The sequence below is a fragment of the Paroedura picta genome, chromosome 18 (genome assembly GCF_049243985.1).
Source record: "Paroedura picta isolate Pp20150507F chromosome 18, Ppicta_v3.0, whole genome shotgun sequence".
Taxonomy (NCBI): Eukaryota; Metazoa; Chordata; class Lepidosauria; order Squamata; family Gekkonidae; genus Paroedura; species Paroedura picta.
This window is the reverse complement of record NC_135386.1, coordinates 5,670,516-5,689,079: the sequence shown is the minus strand read 5'-3', so window position 1 is coordinate 5,689,079 and position 18,564 is coordinate 5,670,516. Positions and strand designations below refer to the sequence as shown.

The 18,564-nt window shown below is 50.3% G+C and overlaps 2 protein-coding genes across 8 annotated transcripts in view; both read left to right on the top strand.

Annotated features, from left to right (window-relative positions):
* Window positions 1-9,853, top strand: part of AP3B2 (adaptor related protein complex 3 subunit beta 2) — a 35,386-nt gene extending 25,533 nt beyond the window's left edge. For 3 of the 5 annotated variants that reach the window (XM_077317387.1, XM_077317385.1, XM_077317388.1), the window contains exons 19-28: window positions 417-606; window positions 1,088-1,274; window positions 1,451-1,526; window positions 3,667-3,773; window positions 4,726-4,957; window positions 5,361-5,445; window positions 5,998-6,095; window positions 6,492-6,515; window positions 8,391-8,529; window positions 9,305-9,853. In XM_077317387.1, coding sequence (XP_077173502.1) covers window positions 417-606; window positions 1,088-1,274; window positions 1,451-1,526; window positions 3,667-3,773; window positions 4,726-4,957; window positions 5,361-5,445; window positions 5,998-6,095; window positions 6,492-6,515; window positions 8,391-8,529; window positions 9,305-9,455 — 1,289 coding nt within the window. In that variant the 3' untranslated portion in view covers window positions 9,456-9,853. The remainder of the gene's footprint in view (window positions 1-416; window positions 607-1,087; window positions 1,275-1,450; window positions 1,527-3,666; window positions 3,774-4,725; window positions 4,958-5,360; window positions 5,446-5,997; window positions 6,096-6,491; window positions 6,516-8,390; window positions 8,530-9,304) is intronic. The other 2 variants (XM_077317390.1, XM_077317386.1) reach the window with 1 other exon arrangement.
* A 4,321-nt stretch (window positions 9,854-14,174) lies between these two features.
* Window positions 14,175-18,564, top strand: part of CPEB1 (cytoplasmic polyadenylation element binding protein 1) — a 32,230-nt gene continuing 27,840 nt past the window's right edge. The window contains exons 1-2 of one of the 3 annotated variants that reach the window (XM_077317650.1): window positions 14,175-14,341; window positions 18,262-18,439. In XM_077317650.1, coding sequence (XP_077173765.1) covers window positions 14,324-14,341; window positions 18,262-18,439 — 196 coding nt within the window. In that variant the 5' untranslated portion in view covers window positions 14,175-14,323. The remainder of the gene's footprint in view (window positions 14,342-18,261; window positions 18,440-18,564) is intronic. The other 2 variants (XM_077317648.1, XM_077317647.1) reach the window with 2 other exon arrangements.

Here is an 18,564-nt window from a genome sequence, read left to right as displayed (position 1 = left end):
CCTTCAGGAGCAGCTGCTGCCAAGGCAGAGGGATCTTCCCTGGGTGACTAAAGCAAGCCACGGCAGCCATTTTGTGGCTGGCTTCACCTCCTATGGCAGCCATTTTGCGCCTGGCTTCACCTCCTGAGGCAGCCATTTTGTGGCTACCACACTGTGCTGCAACTCCAAAGGGCCAGCAGGCTCAGAAAGGATAGGGGGAAAACCTGAAACTCTGAAGAGCCTCTGCCAGTCAGAGCAGGCGAGACGGAGCTTAGGTGCTTGCTACAAAGGCAGCGTCATGTCTGAACACGTGTTAAAGAGTTAAACTGCGCTGCCGAAGGCCTCTGAAGCAGCACTGGGGATTGGGAAGCCCTTAGCTGGGCCTGGTGCTGTCAACAGGAGACTCCTTCTCTCTTTCTCTCTGGTTCTTTCCCCAGAGCCCGAATCCATCAGTGGTTCTCCCAGCGAAAGCGCCAGCGAGAGTGTTTCCGGTTCCGGCAGCGATGAGGAAGAAGAGGAGGATGAGGACGAAGAAGAGAGCGGGGACCAGTCAGATGAGAAAGAGGAGAAGCAGAAGAAGAAGAGGAAAGAGACTCCAAGGAAAGAAACGCTAGATAGTGCGGAGAGGTATGGGGAACCCAACAGGTGACAGCTGCAGGAGGGGAGATTCCTGCCAGGAGCCAACTCAGGTGTGCTTGGAAACAAACAAAAAAGAATGCTTGTGTGCCACAGCTAATAGCTTATGCCAGGGGTGACATGGGCACAGACTCAGTTCTGCGGGAGAGAAAGCCCCCACCCAATAGCCAATCCTGAGGATCAGCAGTCTGGCGTGATCTTTCCCAATCGGCCCAACCATACTCAAGTCGGTTCGGTCTTTTCTGATTCGGCCCGTAGTGATGGGACGTGCGGTTCGGCTTGCATAAACCCTTTCAGGCTTCTCCGAATTGGATTGCCCGGCCCTTTTGTCGAGTCCAAAGGAATAACAAAAGGGCAGCTGATAGATATGCCATGTGCAACTCATCAGAACGCCCTCCCTAGCCAGTCCCTGTTCCCAAGTGGCAGGTTCCGTGGAATCATGTGAAGTTTTGGTCTTCTTCTTTGTCCCCAGCGAGGAGGAGGAAGAGGAGGAGGAAATGGGCAAGAAAAAGTCCCAGCTGCGGGAACGGAAGCGGGACTCTGAATCCTCAGAGGAGGAGGAGGAGGAAACCGTGTCTGAGAGCAGCTCATCGGAGTCAGATTCTGGCTCGGAAGCGGAGGAATCCCACTCAGAGGTGGAAACCAAGAAGAAAAGGATGGTAAGTAGCAGGGAGGAGGATCTAGGGTCCCGGGAGCCGTGAATCCATGCGGCACCAGCAGGTTTCACTTCTGGGCTTGGAAATGTGCATCAGCTGTCCCACCTGCTGAGTTGGTAGGTTTGGTGGATCCCTTAGGGTGGACTCCTGGTTTCCTGACCTTTTCCCCTCTCTTCCAGCCTCCTAGCAGCAAACCTGCCGTAAAGCCACAGAAGAAAGGGACAAAGGAGATCTCCCTGCTGGACCTAGATGACTGTAAGTGTGCCACACCAAGGCTGTTGTGAAGATGTCTTACACAAAAAGCCCCCTGTTTTGCTTGCTGCCTTGGCTTTTGCCGTTACTACTTAGGGGTGTGAACCTGTCCTAAACCAAGCCAGCCCATTGGTACATTTAGCTCCCGTGCCTATTCTGATTGGTAGCAGCTCTCTTGGATCGGGGCCTGAGGAAATCTTCCCCAGCAGCAGGAGCTTTCTGAGATCCTTTAACTGGAGATGTCAGGGATTGAACCCGAGACCTTCTGCATGCCAAGCAGATGCTCTGCCCCTGAGCAACTGAGAGGATGCATCTCCTCCTCCTCCTCCTCTTTTTGTGGTGTAACCTGTCAGTTTACACTAACAGTTACATAATAACGGGTTCTCCTTGGAGCTTCCCAATCGTGCTTCCCTTGAGCAAGCGTTCCACCATGTATCCCCACCGAGAACTAAGGGCTGCTTGTCACCTCAGAAAGACATCACCCACTGTATCTCTGGATGAGTTGCTGTTCTGCTTGGGAAGAGGCGTGCCTGCACAGAGATAGAGCCGGTGATGCCTTCTGCAGGCGGCTTGCATCAGACCGTCTCTCAGTCAGTAACCTTTTATTGGCGTAAAAAGTATAAGACATATAAAAATACGGTTTAAAATTTCAACAAAATAATAAAATGGGGTTACATGACCAAACAGATCTTAAAATGATTAAATAAACTATAAGAGATAAAATACAAGGTAGGCAGCATATTATAAAAGCATCTTAGTTAAAACTCTGGCAACTAAAATGGTTATCTCTGGGTCTTTGTCAGAGAGCAGAAATTGCAAGGTCATAGATTTACTTACAGAAGGCTTGTTTCCCAGCAAGGCAACAAAGCTGTCATCCCGACACTGCTCATATAAGGGGCAGTCTAACAAAATGTGTGAGACAGAGTCAGGGCAACCAGAACCACACGGACTCGCATGGTATGGGATATGGTGGAATCTTCCCTCTAAGACCTTTGAGGGGAAAGCATTCATTCGTGCGAGGAGAAAAGCTCTTCTCAGGGGTGGGACATCAAGGAGATGCAAATATGAAGGCATAATATTTCTCTGCATAATGATGCCAAAGAATGCTGGTGAGCAGACTCGAGGCTGGGTAGGTATGAGTTCCTGCTGCTCATGGTCTAAAATTCTCTGTTTAATAATCCGGAAGATACATTTTTCTTCCAGAGGTAGAAGGGAGTTCAGATCAATGCCAATGGAGACTAATTTTTGTTCAATAGCCTGGAACCATTGAAATTTAAGAGGGTCACTTTTTAGACAAGTTAAAAGGCTGCCAGTTTCTATTCTAAAAAAACAGTCTGACCCAAAATTTAAAAGTAGCTATCCAGGCCCTTGTCTCTACTCTAATTTGGCCAAATTCTGCGCAAATGGCATGGTAGGAGACACAGTTGGGAACCCCTGCAATTTGCCTATAGAAAGCAGATTGAACACCCTCAATAGATTTATTAAAGGCAGGAACCCATAAGGGGCATCCAAACAGGAGCTGGGACATTACTTTGGCATTAAAAATTTTAATTGCTGCAGGGATAAATTGGTTACCTTTCACAGAGAAAAAGAACTGTTTTATCAAAGAAGATGAGGATTTGGCCAGATTGATAGCTCGTTGGCAGTGGGAGCTCCATTTCTGGTTATACTGGAAGGTAACACCTAGATACTTAAATGTTTTGACTTGTTCTATTGAAGTGCCTCCAATAGACCAAGTCATTGCATGCCAGCTCTTAGAGAAAACCAAAACTTTTGTTTTACCATAGTTAATTACTAACTTATTATCTTGGCAATATTGGTAAAAGGTGGATAAGTATCGTTGTAAGCCAACCCTTGTATATGAGAGTATTGTAGTATCGTCGGCATACAACAACAAAGGAATATGCTGGGAACCAAGTTTTGGGGGATGACCATTAATTGGTTCCAGTTTTAACGCTAAATCATTAATGAGTGACTCCTGCAGGTTGGTACAGCGAGTGATCTGTCCATGGTGCTGGAGGAATGCTCTCTCATTGCTGGCCGGGTCGGCTCGTTTCTAATCCGTTCCCTTTTCCACCCTCCCGTTTCCGGAGCGTGGAGACGTGGGTTAACTCTTTCATTTCCTGCTTCCTCTGGCCGACAGTCACACCTCCTCCCTCGCAGCCCGTCCTCTCCAGCCCCGTCGTCTCCACCAGCCTGGTGACCGATCTGGAGGGACTCACGCTGACCGATACGACTTTGTCCCCTGCCGTAAGTGAGCTTGGTGGCCGTGGCCATTGTGATCTCGAGGGGCTCTTTGCAATTTGGGGCCTCGATGTCATGGGAGGGTCAGAAGCCTTGCAATGTTGGGTGTTCTCTTGATTAGAAAAATAACTCCATCGGGTGTGCTGTCCAGATCCAAGGTGGTTCGCGGAAAGTCCTGGTTTCTTTGGTTGCACTCGTGGGGCTTTCTGTCATCTTCAAAATTTAGGAAGGAGGATTCATTCCTTTTCCCCTGTGCCAAATTATTGTAAGGTTCACACCTTCCAGTGGCTCTTCCAAGACACCCTTTTTGGTGTAGTGGTTAGGAGTCCGGACTTCTAATCTGGCATGCCGGGTTCGATTCTGCGCTCCCCCCCCCCCATGCAACCATCTGGATGACCTTGGGCTCGTCATGGCACTGATAAAACTGTTCTGACCGGGCAGTGATATCAGGGCTCTCTCAGCCTCACCCACCCCACAGGGTGTCTGTTGTGGGGGGAGGAATGGGAAGGCGACTGTAAGCCGCTTTGAGCCTCCTTCGGGTAGGGAAAAGCGGCATATAAGAACCAACTCTTCTTCTTCTTCTTCTTCTTCTTCTTCTTCTTTCTTCTTTCTTCTTTCTTCTTTCTTCTTTCTTCTTCTTCGGAAGATACTGACTTACCTTCCACCTTGGGAAGATACTGACTTACCTTCTGACTTACTGACTTACCTTCTTGGGTGTTAACCCATGCTGGCCTCCTCCTCCTCCTCCTCCTCCTCCTCCTCCTCCTCCTCCTTTAGCCCAGGGGTGGCCAAACTGGCTCTCCAGATATCCCTGGACCACAATGACCACGAGCCCCTGCCAGCATGGCCAGTTGGCAGGGGATCATGGTCATTGCAGTCCAGGGACATCTGGAGAGCCACCTCCGGACTTTAGCCTGCCTGCATCTCCCCGACTTCCTTTCTCCTCTCGCTGACGCAGATGATCAGCCCCGTGTTCGGCGCGGTGAAGACCTACGAGCTGCTGCACCGCATGACCGGGGAGGGTCTCTCCGTCGAGTACCACTTCAGCCGGCAGCCTTTCGCGGCCGACTCCCGGATGGTGGCCGTGCAGATCCAGATCTCCAACAACACGGCCACCGAGGTGAAGAACGTCCACATCAACGAGCCGAAGCTCCTCTCGGGCATGCGCATCCAGGAGTTCAAGGAAATTGGTAGGGATCGCAGGAGGGTTTATCCACCTTGGCGTTGGGGGTTGTCTGATTCGGTTTGGGAGGTTATTTGAGTCGGAGTTGGGGGGGGCTCTTTGACTCAGTTTTGGGGGGGGGGGTTGAATTAGCCAAGTGTCCTTTTTCGAGGGGCGCTTGGCGTGCTCTGAGTTCCACCCGCTGGCATGGCTGTAATGCCTCTTCGCAGATCAGCAGCAACCCCTTCTGGTGGGGACTAGTCCGGTTTGGAAACGCTGCCCGCCACCCAGCATGGCAGATCTAGCTGGTGTTTATTGCCCGCTGGGGACAAAGCCTTTTGGATCCTCTTGAGATAAAAGGACATAATGAGGTGCGTCCCCCCCCTCCCCGCCCGCCAATGATTGAAGGACTTTTCCTCTTCTGTCTGTAGAATCCTTGCCTCCCGGAGAAACGGTCAACGTCGTGATGGGCATCGACTTCTGCGATTCGACCCAGGCTGCCAGCTTCCAGTTATGGTGATCTGTCTCTCTGTCTCTCTGTCTCTCTCTTTCTCTGTCTCTCTCTGTCTCTCTTTTTCTCTGTCTGTCTGTCTGTCTGTCTGTCTATCTATCTCTCTCTCTGTCTCTGTTTTTCTCTCTGTCTCTTTTTCTCTCTATGTCTCTCTCTGTCTGTCTGTCTCTCTCTGTCTGTCTCTCTTTTTCTCTCTGTCTCTCTTTCTCTCTCTCTGTCTCTGTCTGTCTATCTCTCTCTCTCTCTCTGTCTCTCTCTGTCTCTCTTTTTCTCTCTGTCTCTCTCTGTCTCTCTCTGTCTGTCTCTCTCTCTCTTTCTCTCTCTGTCTCTGTCTCTCTCTATCCATCCAACCTACCTACATACCTACCTACCTACCTTCCATCCATCTATCCATCTACCTATCATTTAATTTATTTGATTTATTCCCCGCTACTCCTGGAGCCAGCTGTTGGCGGGTTACAAACGTCCAATAAAATCCCATTAAAACCCCCATTAAAAGGACACAAAGCCAGATTTCAGTTCAGCTTGTATTTCTCTCTCTCTCTCTCTCTCTCTAGCACACACACGCGCCAGTTTTATGTCTCCATCCAGCCCCCGGTGGGGGAGCTCATGGCCCCGGTCTTCATGAGCGAAAACGAGTTCAAGAAGGAGCAAGGTAAGGGGCAGCCCCCCTCCCTTCTCCCACCCCACTGCCGTCCCGGGAGACAGCGGCAAAAAACCACACCGCTTTGGCAGGGAAGCTCCGAAGACAGACATGGAGGGGCAAGGCGAGGGGGTCGATGCAGCGTCCCCCAGCCTCTCTTCGGCTGCTGCAGTGCCCGCCTCAGAGCAAGGAAGGCCCGCCCCCCCCCATGACCTCACTTCCTGCCGACCCTTGACAAAGGTTTGCACCAGGATCCTTTCTCCACTGTCCCTGGCTGGCGAGAACGCCAGGAGAAAGGCCCCCGTGAGGAGGGTCCCCCTCCAAGCTGTGCTGCCGCTGACTGTGTGTTGCGTTCTCCTCTGCTGCCTGGTGCATTCTCGCTTTCTGTTTCTGTTTGTCTCCCTTTAGAGCATCTGTTAAGGATGGGTGTGGGTAAGTGCCAGCACAGGTAGCTGCTCACCCCCCACCCCATCCCGCAGATGCCTGTCTGCTCCTCCGAGCCCAGGCCCTAGCGCTGCTTCCCCTGGGTGGTGCCCTCTCCTCTGACTCTAGTAGCAGCCCTGCTTCTGCCCTGGGAGACTGTCCTCTTGCCTAGCTACTGAACCACTAGCTTTGCTTTCACCACAGGCACACGGAACCCCTCTTCCTCACCCCTATTGTGAGCACCACTTCCTCTCTGGGCACGGCTGGTCCCCCCTGCTGCTGTTTTGGTTTTTTCTCCTACCGTGTAGACCAGGAAAGGGGTGATGGCATGGGAAACTGAAGAAGAAGATGAAGAGTTGGTTTTTTATCCCCTGCTTTTCACTGCCTGAAGGAGTTTCCAAGTGGCTGACAATTGCCTTCCTTTCCTCTCCCCACAACCCTGTGAGGGAGGTGGGGCTGAGAGAGCCCTGACAAGACTGCTCTGTGTGAACAGCACTATCCCGGCTGTGACTAGCCCAAGGTCTCCCGACTGGCTGGATATGGAGGAGCGGGGAATCAAAATTCAGCTTGCCAGGCTAGAAGCTGCCGTGGTTCACCACCACACCACGCTGGCGTGGCCATGAAGGGTTATAGTCAGAATTAAACTCGGTTGGTCTTAAAGGTGCCACTGGACTCGAAGCCTGGAGCCTGAAGAACATTTCAAGGCTTTCTCAACGGTAAAAAAGTTGAGAAAGGCTGCACTGGAATGATAGGCGGGCTCTGAGCTTTGCTGGCACAATTGGGCGATGAGGCTGAAATGCAGGGGAAGGACACCGGAGCTGATTGCTCCTTCCTTTTTGACCGGCCCCCATTTTACCTCCACAGTGGTCATGCATGCACTTCCTTGCATGCACGTTCCTGAGCGGCAGGAGAAGCCTGCAGAGGGGACGGGTTGTGGACCTGCACTTGGGTCTCATGGTGTCTCCCCCGTAATCTCCGTTGACCTTGGCAGAGCACCCCAGCACCCCCTGGGCTGCTGTTTGGAACGTCCTCCTTTCTGCATGGTCCAGCTAGGCATGTGTGGCCTTGAGCTTCCAGGCATCGCCCTCCCCTTACACCAAGCTTCCCCACCCCTCCTGCAAAGAGAAGGCTTGTTGGAGAACGAACCACCCATAGCCAGCTCCTTTGAGAGGGCCATTCTGGGGGCCTGTAGACATGGAACTGGGTGGGGAAGAGATGATCGTAGGTGGCTTGGAGCATTAGGTGGTGGGGAGGGCTCACAGGCAAGGGGGAGGTGTGTGGATGGGGGGGGGTGAAATAAGAGGAGCAGCTGTGTTTTTATTCTGTTGTCGTTAGATTCTGCCGAGTCATTTCCGACTCGTGACTTTCTGAACCAAGGTCTGCCATCTGGCTCTGCCTGCAGTCGTTTCTTTAAGTTTTTGTATGGTCTTCTGCCTTTTGGGATCCTGCTTTTTTTGTACCCGAAGGAGCCCTGAAGCATCTTACAATCATCTCTCCCTCCCTCTCCCTGTGAGGCAGATTGCCTTAGCCACTGTATGTTGCTGCCTCCTTGTTGGAAGTTGTAGGCAGGCTGAATTATCAGAGCTAAGTAAACTTAAAAAAAAACTTTTTTTTAAAAATCTCAAAATCTTGATGAAGAAGCAGAGGCCGGTGTGGGTGTGGAGAGGGAGGATTTCTCATTTTTAAGCACTGCATTGTCTAGATCCCGGGAATTCCAGCCCGGCACGGAAAGTCCAACTGCTGCAGCTGACAAATTGTGGCCAGTCCAGGACGGGAGGCCTCCCGGGAGGCAGCAGAGCCTGGCCCAGCCAGCTGCACACTGTCCTGGACATGGGTTTGCCTTTGCCCAGCAGGGGAATCCTGATTTCTTCTTCCACCCTGCAGGGAAGCTGACGGGCATGAGCGAGATCACAGAGAAGCTGACCCTGCCCGAGAAATGGCAGAGTGACCATGTGATCGTGCAGCAAGTGACAGCTGCCGCCAACGTTAGCCGTGTGCCCTGCGGGTCGGACAAGGAATACCGGTGAGGAGGGGACTCCATTGGCCCGGAACGGTTGTCTGTTTTCCTTTAGTGCCCGCCTTGCCTTCTTGGGCCACTGTCTCTCTCCTCTGCTATTGGCTAGGCCCTGGTCTTCTCTGCTACTGGCTGAGATTCAGAGAGAGGTTGGCCTTAGATATGCACAGAATTCCGTCTTGCCTCTACGGTGTGCTGGAATAACAGTGCAACTCATGCTCTGCACAGCCAGAACTTGTCCCTGTGCGGTTTGCAGATATAGCGATTTAAATCAAGCTATAAATCGTTGGGTCTCCTTTTCCCTTGCTGCACAACTTGAGAGTCCTACAACATCTAACGGCCAGATATTTCCAAACCCGCATATTGATTGTGTGTTATTTTGGAACTGGTAACCCTAGCGCTGAGAGATCTTTGAGTTAAGCCACGTTGGCCTTTTGCTTTCCTTCACTGGCAATGAACATGGATCCACCTTGGGAAGATACTGACTTACCTTCTGACTTACTGACTTACCTTCTGACTTATCGACTTACCTTCTTGGGTGTTAAGCCATGCTGGCCTTTTGCTGATCCCAGCTGGAAATCAATTTGGACTCCTGATAGGGAATGTTGCTCCAAACTCCTTTGAATGTAGCGGAGTAAAGACGTTGGGTCTAGGAGAACTTGGTCTACCTGTTGCATGCAATCCAGCTGCAATCGGCACATTGAGTCTGGGCAAAGATTTGCGGTGGGGGGTGTGTGTGCCTTTAAGTCACCACGCTCACCACATCTATTTTCTCTCTGCACAGATTTGCTGCTAAGACCGTTAGCAGCGGAAGTCTCATCCTTATCACCCTGGAGAAGAAAGCAGGGAACGCAGCGCTCTTGACAATCAACAGTGAGAAGATGCTGATCGGCACCATGCTGGTGAAGGACATCATCCACTCCTTGACGCAGTGACCTGGATGGCGCCTCTCTCTAGCTGGGGACACGTCCGGCATCCAGCCCGCCGTCCTTTGTGGTCCCCAGCCATGCCCTCGGTTCATCCCTCTGCTGTCCCCCACACCCGGCTTGCCCTGCTGCATTGTTATGTCCCCATATAAAGTACAGGTAGAGTCCAAGGGAGGGGAACAGGGACTCATTCCCCATAGATCAGGGGGCAGCCACTGCGATGGATAATGGGATTTAGCACAGCTACAAAGGGAAGTGTTTTTTTTTTTCTGGGGGAGGGTGAAGATTTTCATGATTCTGGAACCTTTGCTGTGTTTCGGGGGGGGGCACCTTATGTTCCTTTTGTTTCTGTTTTGTGGCTGTATTTATTGTGGACAGATGTTTCAATAAACTTCATGCAACTGGCACTAGCTTGCTGGCTGTTCTGTGCAGAGTAAAGGAGGGGAGGACTGAGTGCGGAGTTTTGAGCAAGTCTGAACATCAATAAAGGGCCACATGCACACCATGTATTTACGTACAGGAAAGCTTAGGAGATAACAATGTTGGCTGACCTGCTCTTTCTGAATCCTGATTGTACTTGATTTATTATTATCGTTCTATTTTGATTTATTATTGATATATAGGTTCAACTCATTCCGATAGGAGCCCAAGTAGATATAATGCACAAAGCTTCCCTACAATCGACAACAGACTTATCGGTCTACAGCTCCTGGGATTATTTTTGGGGCTTCTTCTGTTAGGGGAATGACGACAGATTTTCTCCCAAGTTGCCGGCATGATTCCTGAAGAATTCATCAACAACACGTGCAAGTATGGAGATCCATCTAGCTTTAAAACCAATTAACAGTTCAGCAGGTGTATAATCACCTTCCGGAGGTGTATAAATCACCTTTGTCAATTTTTAATTTAGCCATTCATTTCTCTGCATGAGATGCTGAGACTGAAGGCCACTCTGGTAAATCTAGTGCCTTGCAGCAGATACAGAACTTCCTGCACAGCCACTGAGAATAAAGCATCCATGTACCCGTTCCCATTCTGGGGTCGTAATTTGATGGATATCCCTCACAAATAAACTCCCCAAAGATGTGTCAATCCTTTTTTCAAGCAGCAAATAATAATTTGCCCCATCTTTCTCTCATCTCTCCGTTCTTGTGACTTTTAATTTTTGCCAGCAATTTACGTTTAACTGCATAATATTCAAGGATTTCTCTCAACCTTCTCTATAATCTTAATAGATAATCTCCAGTTTTTAAAGATCCTCACAAATACCACAAATCTAGAGTGCGTTTTTTTTTAAATGTCAGGTTTTTTTTAACCAGTACATTACAACAGGGCTAGTCTACCTATGGTCCTCCAGATGTTCATGGACTACAATACCCATGAGCCCCTGCCAGCAAACGCTGGCAAGAGCTCATGGGAATTGTAGTCCATGGACATCTGGATGAATATCTGGAGGACCACAGGTTGACTTCCTCTGCCTTACAAGATAAGCCGTTTTGAAACGTCTCATAATATTGTACCCCTTGTCTATGATCTCCTGTCTCCGTTATCTTATTCTTAAGCGAATAAAAAACTCTGACTCATGAAGAGAATTAAGATAAGTTTTTTAAAAAATCTCCAGTCTGTCTAGCACAGGATTTCTCAACCAGGGTTTCATGAAACCCCAGGACTTCTTGACTGCCCTGGAAGAGTTTCCTGAAAGGGTGGGAGTTAATGTTTTATACATTTTAAAATTTCTGTTAAACATGGGCTTTTCCGCTAGTAAATTAAATAAGCAGTGAGAAATACATGAGCCCATATCGTAAGTGAGAGGGGAAACAGAAAATAAATGCTGAGTCTGCGGCCGTGCACAACAATCTAATTTCTACATTATTTCCTTCTTTTCCCCATTCTTCTTCCCGGTTTTTACTTTCTTGGATTCGTTGTCTCAGTCACGTTTCTGGCACAAACACTTCAGCAGCACATTGGGTGGCCATTGGCTTGGTCTCTTCCAAAGTCTCTGTGAATGCCAAGGTAAACATCGCACCAGAATAACCGCTCCACTCCTACAACTTAAGACAGTCTCTTTATTTCAAGGCCAGATGTCAGGCTGCAGCTCCCAACGCAGATAAGAGGGGAAGGCCATTTGAACACGTAGAGAAGATGCAAATGCAGAGGTGTGTAAAAGCATGGAATCCCCCGGAAACATCTTTGCACACTCCTTCCACCGTCAGTTTGCAACTCAGGAACCGACTAAGCCTGGGCAGGCACCTTCAACCTGAGGCAACCAGAATGGACATTAAAACGCTCAATTAAAATTCCACCGTGTCAGAGATAAGGGCAAATGAACAACCGTTGTGAGACCCCCCCTGCATCTCTCACTGCTCAATGAGAAAAGTACAAAAGTCAATAAGAACCAGGCAACAGCTGCCATCTTGAAACTCAGCATGTGGTTGATTTACCAGGCTGGCAGGCACGAGAAAGGCTTACTTGACTACATTCTGCCATTCGTCCTCTTTAACCTTCAAAGCAGTGGTGTATCTAGCGAATTTGGCACCCAGAGCAGATCATTTTTTAACACCCCCACCTCCTCGATATGACAATATTGAGCAAGGGGAACTTGGGCTGTGGGTGGGGCTGTCTAAAGCCCACCCCGCCCCTCAGTCCTTTGGGGAAAGGTCCCAAAAAGATCCACAGAGCTTGTCCGCTTTCCAGCAGGGAAGGAAATTGGGCTGAGCACCACTGCAAGAAGCACAGTCCACCCCATGATTTCCCCCCTAATGTTTATTTAGTTGGGTTGGTCCCCAGCGGTCAGCTTGAAATGAATGCTGCTCACGGGGGACTAGGGACCCCAAGGCATGAGATGTGGGGGTCTGGAACAGGAAGGAGGAATGGGAGGGAATTGTGAGCAAACCGTAGAATGGTTCTACTTTTAGACAGCCAGAAACGCATTTCAAAAGTTTCTTGTTTCTGGTTTATTCAAGCAGATTTTTAGGGCAATGTCTGATCTGCTAAACTTGTGCCTCTTAGCTTCTATCAGGAGTTTGTCCTCTTACAGCAACGGTTACGCTGAAAGCAACCTCCCTACTAAAGAGTAAAGGCTTTAATTGGAATTAAAAAACACTGCTTAAAAAAAGGTTTGCTATGGGGGGGGATCCAAGTCCTTCTGGGGTACTCGAAAGCCTCACTTAGGGGGTTGAGGGGGGATAGGCACTGCACTGCAACTGGTACATTTTCAGGATCATAATTTATTTTCTCTGTGGCTTAATCCCAGTGTGGATTGTAAACACACCCAGGAATCCAAGCCCCTTTAAAATATGTTGCAGGTCTCTGATCTTTGACAGCTACAAGCATTCCAACTTGGTGCTAAAACAAGGACCTAGTGAACCTTACCTATTTTTAAACTGCTCTCCTTCAGATTTCACTTTAATATGGCTAGGTTTGCAGACAGTACCAGGTGATGTTACTTAATGGTGTGGGGGGGGGAGACCACTATCTGTGGCTACGATTTAAATCTCTGTTAAAGGGACAGGACATCATCATCTGCCCGCTAACTCAATCATAAGATAACCAAGGCAAACCAGAAGCATTTGAACTTCCCATTGACTGCAGTAAAAGAGACACACATTAAAATCAATAGGAAGGTGTTTAAGAGCAAGGGCCAGGTCACCTGAACACACCTGGAAAAGACCTTTTTCATTCATCAGTCAGTATCGCCTACTCAGGTTGGTAGTAGTTCTCCAGGATCTCAGTTCTTTCCCATCACCTACTGCCTGATCTTTTAAGTGGAGATGACAGGGATAGAACCTGGGACCTTCTGCCTGTCAAGCAGAGGCTCCCTCTCTGTGCTACAGCCCCTCTTCTGCTCCAAGGACTCTCTTCTGGGACTCAGCCCCATTGAATAAAATGGGACATACATCCAAGCAGGGAGGGGGTGGGATTTGGGGGCAGACATTTACTCCAGGGGAACTGATCGCTTCAGTCTTATCCCACTCCTTATACTATTGGGTGTTCCTCTGCTCCCCCAAGACCACCCTCCCCAGATCACCAGGTATTTCCCAACCCAGAGCGAGCAGAGTGCTACCTAACAGGATTGTCGCGATGACAAAATGGAGGCCAGGGCCTTGGTGCAAGTCACTTGGGATGCCCAAGAGAAAGCGTGCAAATAAACATATTTCATGAAGGGGAAGAGCTAAACTGGGCGGTTCCCGCCTTAAGATGCCAGCCTCCAGGTGGGACCTGGGGAATGCCTCAGAATTATGGCTCATCTCCAGGCAAGAGAGATCAGTTCCCCTGGAGATAAGGGCTGCTTTGGAGGGGGAGAGGGGGGGACTCACAACATTTTACTCCATTGAGGTGTCCCCCTAGATGCCAACCTCCAGGTGGGACCTGGGGATCCCCTGGAATTATAGCCCATCTCCAGCCCAAAGAGAGCAATCCCCCTGGAGAAAAGGGCTGCTTTGGAGAGGGGAGCAGGATACCCCACTGAGGTCCCTCCTGCCACTCCCGGCTCCACCCCCAAAGCCTCCAGGCATTTCCAGCCCAGAGGTGGCAACCCTCCTCGCGGGGGCGGGGCCGACAGAACGCCATCAGTCACGTGCCGGCTAAGGGGCGCCGACCTTTGGCGCGCCTCCTCATTGCCACCGCGCAGGCGCCTTTCTCCTTGGACAGCACGCGGCCGGCCAGGGACCGTCGGCGAACTCCCACCGTCGGCCGGCCGCGCGGCGTCTCTTCTCCCTGCCCCGCCCCGCTTCGTTCGACGCGCGCTGCCCGCCTTTCCCCCCGGCCCCTGAGCCGCCCGTGGCGCGCGCAGGCGGGAGGGAACCCGGAGCCACGTGGCGGGCTATAAATGCCCCGCGCGCGCCGCCTGTGCGGGATCGCCTCAGGACTCGCTCGCGATGGCTTTTGCAGCCCAGGTGAGGGAAGGGCGGGCGGGCGCGGCATAGACCAGGACCCCGACCCCGGCCTAGCCCTGCTGGAGCCCGGCCCTGGGGCGGCTTCCCTCGGCCCTTCTCCGCTCCCGCTGCCTGGGCGAGGCTTATTCCGGCCCGGCTGCTTTGCCTTAGGGGCCCGCGAGCCTTCCAGGCGCGCTGTTTGCCTTTTAAAAATAGTTGCAGAAAACTTAAATATAAATATATATATATATATATATATATACGTAAATGCCTCTCGAGAAGGTAGGTATGGCGGTACATTGTATCTGAGGGAGCGCGCGTGCACGCGGAAGCGCGCGCCTCGAAGAAAGCCTCGTGGGTCCTTAAAGGCGCCCCTGGACTCTAAAGTTGTTAAGGCGGCGCGAGGGTTTTTTTTTTTTTCTTTGCAAGTTTTAAAAAGTCATTTGCAAAAAACGGGTGTCCCTTTGTGCCCGGGGTCTTTTGCACTAGTTCGTGTAAGGCTAGCTATATACATATTTTTATGGATAGAGCGAGACTTTTGTAAGTTTAAGAAAGTGCAAAAGCTGGTGTCGATTTAGATCAGGGCACTTATAGCCCTGCGACGCTCGTTTTTGCAAGCTTCGAAATAAAATGGCAGAAACCGGCTTTCTTTTTTAGCTCCATAAAGAAATGTATATAGATATATTCATATACCGATAGATGCCCATGGAGTTATAGCGACGCTGGTTTTTGCAAAACTCTATCGCCTTCTGTCTGTGTACCGATGAATAGAAACGGCCGGTGCTAGCTTTTGCAGGCTTAAAAACAAGTTTGCAGCAACGAAAATCGCGGTTTTGTTTTGTTTTGCAAGTGTATATCGCTTATGTACTTATGGAGAGAGATGGATCGAGCGGGACTAGTTTGGGCTAACTTAAAAAAAAAAAAAAACCCCAATTGCAAAGACTCGTGTTGGGGCGCCCGTTGCAGGCCCCTGCAATAAAATGTCCCCTTGCAATAAAATGTCCCCTTGCTAGGCCCGGGGGTGGGTCTTTCGCCCTTCGGGGGAGGCTGAGCCCGCATGAGTCATGGTGGGGGCTGGGATAACAGCCCCCCTTGCCCGCCCACCTTCCCAGCCGCAAGCTCCGCCCACTCCCAGTTTCCTGCCTCCCGGCCGCGGGTGCGAATCCTGGCGGCTCTCCTGCAGCCCGGACTGAAGAGCTGCCGTGGCCGGGCTCTCTCTTAGGATGCCGCGCATGCTGGCGGGACTGGCCTTCTGTTGCTTCGCCCGCGATCGCTGTGTCTTTGCATCGTTTTAAAATTTAATATAAATGCGTGCCTTTCCCTTTTGTAATTCTGCAAAGCGAGCCCTCCGTAGGTGCCCACGCCGGCCCCCCTGTTCCTCTCTTGCCCCGCAAAGGAAGCCCTCGAAGCGGGAGGGTTCGTGGGGAGGGGGGGGGTTGTTGTGATCCCCTGGCACAGGGGTAGTCAACCTGTGGTCCTCCAGATGTCTATGGACTACAACTCCCATGAGCCTCTGCCAGCAATGCCAACAGACTACCTCTGCCCTGCCCTGGCACACTTTGTATCAGGCAGAGGAGAGTTGGAAGGACCAAATTTGGGGCGGGGGGGGGGGAGGGTTGCAATGCCAGCAAACACTCCCAGATTGGGGGGGGGGGTCTTGACAGCTTTACCCAGCCCTCTTAACTTCCCCTGGGATGTCTCCCCTCTGCCTTTTCTGCTGGGGGCAGGCAGAGGGAGAGGCAGAAAGGGATGCTTGGGGCTCACTTCCTGGCCTGCCCCCTTCTTGCTCCAGGCCCTGCACATTGGGAAGAGGAGATTTCTCCCTTCTACCGGCCCCTCATCATCCTCTCATCATCCTCTCGGGATGATCTCCCTTTCCCTTCCTGGGGAACTTCTACCCCAAGAACAGGACTGGCTTCTGGTCAATGAATCTCTAGCTAGCTAGGGCTGGGGGGGGGGAGGAAGGGGGGACGTGAATTATCTCACGCCCCAGGGAATTCTGTGGTGGAAGGAGCAGGGCTGTTAACACTCAAGAGCAGTTTAACACACATTAAATCAACTTTAAATCAACTTTCAATACACTTTGCAACTGGGTTTTACTGGGTGGGATGGCAAAATCTACTTGGGGACGTTCACGGGTGTGAAAGCGCTGTCAACATGGGGAGGCTGATCTTCCTATCTTCTCATGAGATATTGCTGGTTTGTGTTCGAAGAGGAGAAACTCAAGTTTCTGTTCGATTCAGGTGGGTCGCCGTTTTGGCCTGAGGCAGCAGAAGCAAACTTAGAGTCCAGGGGCACCTTTAAGACCAACAAAAAAGTTTCCAGGTGGTTGCTCAGGAGGAGTATCATCACGGGAGTCCAAAAAGCAGTAGGAGTTGCAGATAAGGCTGCCAGGCTGACCAAGAAAAAGGGGCTGGTTTGCAGCACCTGTGCCTTAAATAGCAGCCGGAGCTATCAAAATCACGAAAATGTTTGATAAAATGGAGCCAGCACTTAATCCTGGCTCGCTCCTGCAGTTCAACCTGTTCTGAGACCTGCAGGAGTAGGGGTTGGTCAGGAAAAAGTGGGCATCCCCCAGATCCGGGTGGGGATAAGGGGGGGGGGAGATTTGGGGCTGGTGAATGGAAAGGGATGGGTGTTGGATGTATTTGGTAGTGAGGGAATCCAGGGAGAAGTCCTGAGGGAGGGAATTTTAGGCTGCAGTCTGCTTGTGCATATTTACACGTGAGTAAAACCTATCATAGTCACACTTTATATTAACAAGACAGGACAGGATCTAGTGAACTGGAGCAAGGCCTAAGAATAGAAATCTTACAGTCCAATTGGACTCTCCCTTCTCTTCTGCTTTCTGTTTAAGGTGGCAGCTACGGAAGGGAAGAGGAGAGGAGAAATGGAGCCAGTCGAATTTCAGTATCCAGGGGCTAGAGTTGCTAAATATGGTGCAGAGGCAGCGCTCTGGTGGCCTGTGGTCTGCACAGGGAAATAATTTCTTAAAGTATATTTTCAGAATTGACAAGATTTATTAGTGGCAGGCGAGGAGTGAACAAGCACAGAGGCTGATGCGCAAACAGATTATCAAATTATGACCCTGCCGGGCTAGGATGCTGCATTAGGTCTCAATTCTCACTGTAATAAAAGCAGATCCATTTTCTAAACCTTAAAAGACCCTACATCTAAGCTGCTCTTCTTCCTTGATGAATCTTTACGGGACTCTTGCATATTTCTGGTGTTCTTGGGAACTGGGCCCAAACCACATAGCAAATTTTGCTTCCAAAACTTGGCTTGCTCCATGCTTTTATGGCCTTTCTTATACTTAGGTGTTAGGCTGATCATACGTTGAGCAAGGGATTGAACTAGATGGCCTGGATGGCCTCTTCCCACTCTATGATTTGGCAATTCGTGAATTGGTGCACTTAGGATTCTGCATCATGTTCAATAGGGACTGATCAGTCTAAGTATTAATTTTGCAGTGACTGTTTTCCTATTCACAAAGGGATTGGAAAAACCTTTGGCTATTAGATATAGAAACTTTGCTGATTTGCAAGAAGTTCAGTCCATTCCCTAATAGAATCAGGGAGAGGAGGAGGAGGAGGAATTGGTTGGTTCTTATATGCTGCTTTTCTCCCCGAAAGAGTCTCAAAGCAGTTTACAGTCGCCTTCCCTTTGAGACTCCTTCGTTGTGAATACGTAGTGTTGCTGTGAGTCGGAAGTAACTTGACAGTGTGTAACGATACTCCGTGCTTTATATCAGGGGTAGTCAAACTGCGGCCCTCCAGATGTCCATGGACTACAATTCCCAGGAGCCCCTGCCAGCATTCGCTGGCAGGGGCTCCTGGGAATTGTAGTCCATGGACATCTGGAGGGCCGCAGTTTGACTACCCCTGCTTTATGTAGTTTGACAGCCGGACTTCAGTGCTTTAATGTTTTCCTCTTTTTACCAGAAGGAAGGTATTGGAAGGGCCACAAAAGACCGCTGGGACTCTTCGGATGTTCCGGCTCTGACCACCTGCACCAATGCAGATATATTCCGACGCATAAACGCCATGCTGAGTAACTCTCTCGACTTCAGAGGAGTCTGTACAACACCCATCACGAGAGACCGAAAGGAACTGCTGCCAGGTAATCTGATCCGTCGGGACTGGGAGGTTTGGAGCCTTAAAGAACAACTTTCCCTCCTACTGGAATTAAAATGTACGTCATATTTAAACTTTTTTGAAGACCTCAGCAAGATAAAATGGCAGTGT